Genomic DNA, 9,260 nt, shown 5'->3' with positions numbered 1-9,260 from the left:
ACAAAACTTTGATTTATTATGATATAAAAATAATAAAAAACAAATTATATTTATTAGTATTTTTATAATCATATATTATTATGTATAAAATGTTTGATTTCCACTTTTTTATTTTCATTTTTATTAAAAAAAAAACCCTTGAATATATATATATATATATATCATTTTAGACAGATAATAAAATTAAAAATATTCACTAAATTAAAATGGCATTCTTTTTTTATCAATTAAAAAGTCATTCTTCTGGTTGGTAAAAAAAAAAAAAATCATTCTTCATATAAAAAAAACAATAAAAACATAATACTATAGATCTATAATTATATAAAAAGAATATTATATATATAATATAGTAAGTTAAAATATTATGGAATAATGTGTGCTGACATAAATATTTATATGAATTGTCTTAACACATAATATAATGATTAAAATATGCAATTTATTGAATTTAAATAAAAACTTAAATATTGATATTTAAAATTATGCAATTTATCAAAGCCAAAGTAGATTAAGAAAAATATTTTAAAATTGTTGTAAAATTTTTTTAATATTTTTAATTTTAAAATTATATGCATATCTCTTTTATCTCCATTAATCTAATTATAATATTTTTATTATTGAGCTCTTTTGAAACTAAATAATCATTTTATTTCATTTTCATATTTTTTAATCATTTTAAAAATCAATTTGAATACTTTGTAGCTTGCTAAAATTCTAATTAATTCAATACAAATATTTGCGATTTTATCCTAATTTTAAATGTTGGACTATAATTTTTTGTTTTAAGGTTGAACAATATTTGTTTATAAAATTAAATATCCTCCATTAACCTATGGTTTTAGTTTAGCTATTTAGAATTGATTTTCACCAAAGTTTTTATTTTCTATTAAATTAGTTTATTTATTTTTTAAAAAATGAGACATAATTTTAATTTTCAAATGATTTCTTTTTTTAATAATTAATATCATAAATGATCCTTAAATTACAACAAAATATTTAATATAATATTTGAACTATAAATATGTTAATTAATGTGGTACTTATCCTTAACATAACTAGCTTCAAATAATGATACGTGACATATAAATTTTTTTTAAAGTATCATATTAATTAACATATTTATAATTTATGTACTGTATTAGAGACTTTTAAAAATTAAATATCATATTAAATATTTTACTATAACTTAGAGATCATTCATGAATTTATCCCTTTTTTAATTCTAAAAATCAATCAAATTAATATACAAAACTTAATACTATTAATTTTACATTGAGACAAATTAAGATTGATGCATTATAATAAACTTACTAACATTTGGATTACTCATAAAGTATTAATGTTTTAATTACTTATACCAAAATATAAATTTGATATAAAATTGCCATTCTTTGATGTTTAACTAATACTTCTTTCGTCCAATGTTATTTGGGTAATATGATTTTCATAAAATTAAAAAAAAAATTGTGACTTTAATGTATTTAATATTAAATTTTAATTTTTTTTTTATAAAATTAAAGTTCTATAATTTTTAATATAAAAAAATAAAAAAATATAAAAAATAAGAGTTTTAAATGTAATATATATATATATATAATTTTGAGATATTAAAAAAAGATAGAACAAAAAAAAAAAAAAAAAAGAGACGGAAGGAGTATCTCAATTAAACCAAAATATAAAATTTAAAGTCCTTAGCCACTTATAAACTAGGGTATTTAAATTATATCATGTAATATGGTATACAATTTTGTTATAAAATAGTATATAATGTTCATTCATAGATATGTTTAATTTATATAATAGTGTTATTGTCGCCATGTATATGACTGTAATTTAACTATCCTTTTTGTCCATACAATTGTTTAAAAAAATATTAATAAAAAGAATAAAATTTCCTTTTTATTATTAAAATTTATATTCATATTAGTTAGAGACTCGTGCTTCGTGAAATTTAAAGCTTCCTTCTAGACTTAAATAATAAGATGCTATGTTAATAATTAACATTAAAAAATAGTATAAAAATTAAATGAAAATGATAACAATATGCCCTCAATAAACAAACTAAAATGTTCCAACTAATTCTCAATAAACAAACTAAAATGACCTAACTAACCCTACACCTAATTTAAAGTTAATTAAAATTAACAAACTACACCATTTTGTATATGAAATTAACTTCTTATTTAATTAATTAATTATGAAATTAATTCTCAACTTTTTTTTTTTTTTGAATTGTGGACTGGATTGAAGATTTTTGGACTAGATGGATATTGGGTTTTTAACAATCTAATTGAGTCTTTGAGATGGGATAAATATATATTTGATTATTGTATTATACATTTTTTGTCAATTTAATACTTAAAAAAATAAAATTATTAATTTAATATTTTAACCTTTGTTTTGTCATGTAGTTTGTTATTTCAAAATAACGTCATTACTCAATTTATTGATGTAACATTAACATTCAATTAATGCCACATTAGTAATTAAAAGAAAATTTTGAAAAAATTTCTAATTTTTTTTAAAATTAAAAAAAAATCTTAAATATTTCAAAAACTTATGAAAACCAAAATATTTTAAAAATTATAAAACAATTTTAAAATTAAAAAAATCTCAAAATTTTTTTAAAAAAATAAAAAAACGGGAATTTAAAATAAATTCTTAAAATTCAAAAAGTAAAAAAGTAAAAAAAAAAAACTTAAAATTTTTGAAAATTTTAAAAATATTCTAAATTTTTTTAAAATAAAATCTTTAAAAATCTAAAACATTTTTAGTAAATTATAAAAAAAAAAAAAAGAGTAATGAAAAATTAAAAATTTTGAAAATAATAAGAAAAATGCTACAAATTAAAAAAAATCTTAAAAATTAAAAAAACTAAAACCTTAAAAATTTAATACAAAATCCAAGAATATAAAAAAAAAAGTTTTGAAAATTTTAACACAAATATTAAAAATGAATATAATAATAAAAACAAAAAAATTCACAAAAATTAAAAATACTGAAAATTTTAAAAAAATTTAAATTACATTAAAAATATAAATTTTAAGAAATTTTAAGAATACTTTTTAAAAATTTAGAAAAACTAATAAAAATTCAAAAAAATCTCAAAAATCTTTAAAAATTTACAAAAATTACAAGTTTATGAAAAATTGAAAAAAAAATTAAAATGCTTTGTTTTTATTTTTTAAATTTTTAAATTTTTATTTGAATTTTTAGATTTTTTATTAAAACTTTCAAAATTTTCTGATTCTTTTAATTGTTCAAAAACTTTTTAATTTTTTTTTATAAATTTTAAAATGTTTTAGATTTTTTGAAATATTGTAATTTTAAGAATTTTAAAAAATTCGGATTCTTTCAAAATGTTTTAAATTTTTTAATTTTCACTTTTTTTTTTCAAAACAAATTAGATTTAGATTTTTTAAAAAGATTTTTGAATTTTTTTAGAACTTTAAGAAAATTTTATTTTTATTTAAAGTTTCATTTTTTGCATTTTCATAATTTTTAAATTTTTTTTTAAAAAAATTCTTTTTTTTTAAATCCAAAATTTTTTTAATTTTTAAATTTTTTTTGAAAATTTCTTTTAATGCTAACAAGCAATTTATGATGTAGCATTAGCGGAAAGTTTTACACATGTCAATATTTTATTAGATATTTATATCAAATCAGCAAGTTGATTGACGATATTAATTTAGTAATAAATCTGTGTTGATTTTGTAGTAAATAATCAAAAACGAAGTAGTAAACTAATAATAACTTAGTAGTAAATGCATAATAATATAGTACTAAACTAGTGATAACTTAATTGCAAATCAATGCTAATTTACTTATAAATCAGTGATAATTTTATAATAAATTAGTTAATTGTTGATAATTTTATAGTAAATTATTAACAAATTAATAAAAAATCAGTTGTAACTTTATAATAAATTATCAATAATTTAATAGTAAATCATTAATAATTTATTGGTAAATAATTCATAACTTAATAGTAAATTATTTATAAATTAGTAGTACTTCAATACTAATTTAATAGTATATTATTGATGACTTAGTAGTAAATCAATGATAAAATAATATTAAATTGATGATAACTTAATTATTAATTATTAATAAATTTGTTTTACTTAAAGTTGTCAGAAATTAAAACTTGGTTAATAACAAAAACAAAGCTACGAATTTTATCTTAAGAATCTATGATAATCTAATATGAAAATATTTAATAAAAAAATTCAGTGAATAAATTCTAAATTTGAATGAAATAATAATATTATTATATAAAAAATTACTTTTATATTAGAATTGAAATATCGTTCTTTTGCGATGAATCCATTGTTAAATATATGATGACACAAATTTTATCAATAATTACTAAAAATATATCATAAATTACTAAAAATTACTACAATTACATTAAGAGGTTACTAAAATTTTATAAACAATTATCAAAATTATATTAATAATTACCAAAATTATATTATAAGTTATCAAATTAATGTCGAATGTTATCAAAATTGTATCATAGGTTACCAAAATTTTATTAAACGCTATCAAAATCAAAATTATATTAAAAGTTATAAAATTTTACTTTTAATATAAAAAAACAAATTAAATTATTAATATTTATTATTATTTTTAAAAATATATAAAAGGTTATCAAAATTTACCTATAGTAGTATTTATAATTATTATTATCATATTATTAAAAAATTATTTATTGAAATAAAGTTTTAAAGATAATAATTTCACATGCATTATGTACGTGCCTAAAACTAATATATAAAGGTATATATATTTATTATTTTAATAAAATTATTATTTGATATTTTAAATTAAAATATTAATATTTTAAATTCAATGAGATTGTTTACGTTTTTTACAATTTTTTGTTTTAAATTTTTATTTTTTATTACATATTTTGTGAGAATAAGGGACCTAATTAGACATCAATGTGTCATCTTTATTTAATTATTTAATTTTAATTTAAATAAATTAAAAAAATTAATGAATAAAAGTAACAAAATTAAAAAAAATTTTGAGCAGCAAGAACGTTCGCGACTATCAGCTAGTTTCATATATTCCCCGAGAGAGAGTCTCCAAAGTCAAAGGTTTAAGCTGCTGTAATCTAGGGTTTAAGCATTTAGGGATCTCTTACTCGCTTGAGCCATGCCCCTCTTCCGCCTCTCCCTCTTTCGCTCCCTCCACTACCGCCACCAGCGTCCCAAAGCCACCCCTACTCTTCTCCTCTCTCGCTTACTTCACAATGTTGCGCTTAACCCTGCCTTCGAAAATCCAATCCAAAATCCTCAGACTCCTTCCCCGTCCCCACCCCCACTCCCACGCTCCTACGGCTTCACTTCTGCAGAAGAAGCCGCGGCAGAGCGACGCCGCCGAAAGCGGCGTTTGCGAATAGAGCCCCCAATACACGCCCTCCGTGCCTCTGCCCCGTCTGCCCCTCCCACTCGTGACCCTAATGCCCCGCGGCTTCCAGACAGCACCTCTGCCCTCGTTGGGCATCGGCTTAACCTGCACAACCGTGTTCAGTCCCTTATCCGCGCCTCCGACCTAGACGCCGCCTCTCTCCTGGCTCGTTCCTCCGTGTTCTTCTCCACTCGCCCCACTGTCTTCACTTGTAACGCCATCATTGCCGCCATGTACCGCAACAAACGCTTCAACGAGGCAATTGCTCTCTTTCACTTCTTCTTCAAGCAATCTGATCTCGTTCCAAATGTTGTTTCTTACAACAATTTGATTAATACGCATTGCGATAGGGGTGAAGTTGATACTGCTATTCAAGTTTACCGCGAGATTTTGGAGATGGCGCCGTTTAACCCCTCTCCTGTGACTTATAGGCACTTGACCAAAGGCTTGATCGATGCTGGGAGGATTGGGGAAGCCGTGGATATGCTCAGGGAAATGTTGAATAAAGGGCACGGTGCTGACTCTTTAGTTTTCAACAACCTTATATCCGGGTTTTTGAATTTGGGGAATTTGAACAAGGCCAATGAGCTGTTTGATGAGTTGAAAGAGCGTTGCTTGGTTTACGATGGAGTTGTCAATGCTACGTTTATGGAATGGTGGTTTAATCAGGGAAAGGATAAGGAAGCCATGGACTCGTATAAGTCGTTGTTGGATCGGAAATTTAAGATGCCTCCTCCCACTTGTAATACACTTTTGGAGGTTTTGCTTAAACATGGGAAGACGAAGGAAGCCTGGGCCTTGTTCGAAGATATGCTGGATAATCATACCCCTCCTAACACGCAGGCTGTGAATTCTGATACTTTTAATATCATGGTGAATGAGTGTTTCAAGTTGGGGAATTTTGAGGAGGCCATTAAAACTTTTAAGAAGGTAGGCACGAAGCCTGGATCCAAGCCTTTTGCGATGGATGTTGCTGGTTATAATAATATCGTCACCAGGTTTTGTGAGCATGGTATGCTATCTGAGGCGGAAAGATTTTTTCAAGAATTGTGTGGAAAGTCGTTGACACCAGATGTTCCAATGTATAGAACCATGATTGATGCATACTTGAAAGCAGAGCGGGTTGATGATGCTTTACAGTCATTCACAAAGATGGTTGAGACTGGTTTGAGGGTGGTTGCCAGTTTTGGAACTAGGGTTTTCAGTGAATTTCTCAAGAATGGGAAGAACATGGAAGCCGCATCACTTTTGACTAAAATGGGGGAGAAAGATCCTAAGCCAGATGCCGCTCTTTATGATGTTGTAGTCAGAGGACTTTGTGATGCTGATGAGCTGGACAAAAGCCTAGATATACTGGACCAGATGATGAAGTATTCTATTGGTGTTACTCCTGCATTGCAGGAGTTTGTGCGTGGGGCTTTTGGGAATGTTGGGCGGAATGAAGAGATTGATAGAGTTTTAAATGAAAATAGGTGGAGATTCCCTAGGCCTCAACCTCGAGCTTTTGGACAACCACCACAGCCACCACGGCCACCCTCAGGACCTGCTGAGATGGCTGGATGGCAGTCATCAGGTTCTCATCGGATGGCAGGACAACCACCATCAGGCTTCCCTCAGATGGGAGGACAGCAATATTCTGGACCTTCTCAAATGACAGGGCAACAGCCATTTGGATCCTCTTATTTTTCAGGGGAGCAGTAATTGAGATCAGCTTAGATATTGATGCAGGGGTGAAAGGTTTCATTTTCACTCTGGAATTGATCTCTTTTTTGCATTTATCTTTTATGATGGTTTAGCTATTCTTGTAGTCGGTATCTCTCAAATATATGAAAAGTTTGATGAATATTGTCATAATTAACTTCTCTGTTGAGATATCTATGCCAAAAACAGTATTAGAACTGCACTTGTTTGTCATTGAGTAATAATAGTCATCGCCGGTTGTATTAACAAATCTAATTATGGTTTATTTGGCTGCAAGGGGTGGATGTGTTGCTTCTTGGCTTTAACTGCTATATCTTCAACTGCTTCTTTTCTATTAATGCTTGTTGAATTCAAAATCTTGTGAATTTCCATATCTTTGGCAACAGATACAAGCCCAGTTAAGATCATATTTCAGAGCTCTTTGTGATAATTCTCATAATCACAATTTCATGTAACAGCTCAATAGAGACAAAGGGTCAGACCTTTGTGCTTTTAAGCTAGCTGAAAAGGTAAAGATGGTTATAATGTTATCAAGCCAAGGAAATGAAGGTGAAGGAGGAAAAAGAAGGTGGTGGGTGTTCGTTATGCATATCAAGTCTATTCTTGTTTTGCAGCAGCTTTATCAGCAACCAGAGATAAACTGCAGCTCCAAAAGTTAAGCAGGAAACTTCCTTGCATTGTATGTTAGCATGTTGGAAATAACAAGGGACTGGGGATTTGTGCTTTCCTTATTGCCCACATCACATCTCCCGAGATCTATTTTAGCAACACAGTATCTAAATTTTCTTATATAGTTATCCTTAGCCTTGAGGAGGATCCATATTAGTCCTGCGATGTTGCTTATCATAATGCTTGATTGCAATTTTTTCAAGGGTATTAACGAATTGAATATAAATGAATTTTAGTATGTTTGTGATTTGTTCATCTAATTAAAGAATCATGAAATAGTGTTTATAATTGTTTGTTAAATTTAGTAATTGAACATAAAGAAATAGAAATTGAGTCTGCTTATAAATTTTTTGTTGGATGTTTTGTTTTTTTATACTCTGGGTGTAAATGCTCATACATGAACAAATTTTGTTATATTCATGATTTATTTGTTTAATTAATGAACATTGAAATGTGTTCGTAATTATTTATTAAGTTTAATAAAAGAATATAAATGAATAAAATTCAAGCATATTTATGAATTTATTCGATGAACGTTTTCTTTGATAACAACTCCAGTTATTTTACCTGAGAACAGTAACTAGGTCTTTTACCGGAGAATAGCGATGCAAAGCCTGGGTGCCATCTCTAGTGGAATGGTTTTGATTGACCCTTAGTCTAAAGCAGCTTCAGCATCTGTCCAACCAATGAAACCGTCCGTAGTTTTGTAAAACCTAATTGTTACGCTATCATTAACATTGTTGTTAAAAGCAATAACAGAGAAACCTCTGAATTTAGATCGACAAATCGTTGAACTATAATTAGTTGTTTAGCTTCATATTTTGAAGTTTGAAACACGCGCTTGCCCCTTTCTTTTATGAATATCAAAGCAATTCAAATGCGAACACATGGTCTTAAAAGGGAATAAGGGATGTGTTGAGCTGGAAATCCTCCATTTCTGCCAGTTGTCTAAGAATTCAGTAGCTGCTGAACCGGACAACAATATTCATTGCTGAAAAATTAAGTGAACCACCAAACTGCTTAGTCTTTTATCAAACATAGGAAACTGAAAGTGTCAATAAATGGGAATCCAAAGCTACATATAAGGGTGACAACGGGTCAAAACGAGTTTTTGTCATTTTTATTCCAATCCGATTTTGATTTGAATTATTTTATTTTATACCTGATTTTTACCTAACTTATATATGTATAATCTATATCTAATTAGCATCTGACTTAAAATTATTTTAATAATTTTAATTTAATGCAATATTCATAAAATATTATTATTAATATTAATAATATTTTAGTTATTTATAAATATAATATTTTTATTAAATTAACATCTTAAATTAAAGTAAAAATAATAATTTTATTTATATATATATACATATATATATAAATATAAAATTAAATAAATAATAAAATATACATTCTAAATATATCTCGAAATGAGATGAAATAAAATATCTAAAACTTGCCTTTGACTTAAT

General features: G+C 26.2%; 1 protein-coding gene across 1 annotated transcript; it reads left to right on the top strand.

The window, feature by feature from the left end:
* The first annotated feature begins 5,047 nt into the window (after positions 1 to 5,047).
* Positions 5,048 to 7,887, top strand: GRP23 (glutamine-rich protein 23). Its single transcript, XM_022886831.2, has 2 exons — positions 5,048 to 7,155; positions 7,578 to 7,887. Exon 1 carries the CDS (start codon positions 5,164 to 5,166, stop codon positions 7,117 to 7,119), a length of 1,956 nt encoding a protein of 651 aa, XP_022742566.2. The 5' UTR covers positions 5,048 to 5,163; the 3' UTR covers positions 7,120 to 7,155; positions 7,578 to 7,887.
* Positions 7,888 to 9,260: the final 1,373 nt, after the last annotated feature.

The sequence above is a fragment of the Durio zibethinus genome, chromosome 14 (assembly GCF_047325235.1).
Source record: "Durio zibethinus cultivar Kanyao isolate XHJ-2024 chromosome 14, ASM4732523v1, whole genome shotgun sequence".
Lineage (NCBI taxonomy): Eukaryota > Viridiplantae > Streptophyta > Magnoliopsida > Malvales > Malvaceae > Durio > Durio zibethinus.
The sequence above is the reverse complement of the archived record's forward strand: the minus strand, read 5'-3'. Positions and strand labels throughout refer to the sequence as shown.

Bases quoted from the DNA above. Each gene is read 5' to 3' on its own strand.
- GRP23 (XM_022886831.2), top strand. From the start codon at position 5,164: ATGCCCCTCTTCCGCCTCTCCCTCTTTCGCTCCCTCCACTACCGCCAC.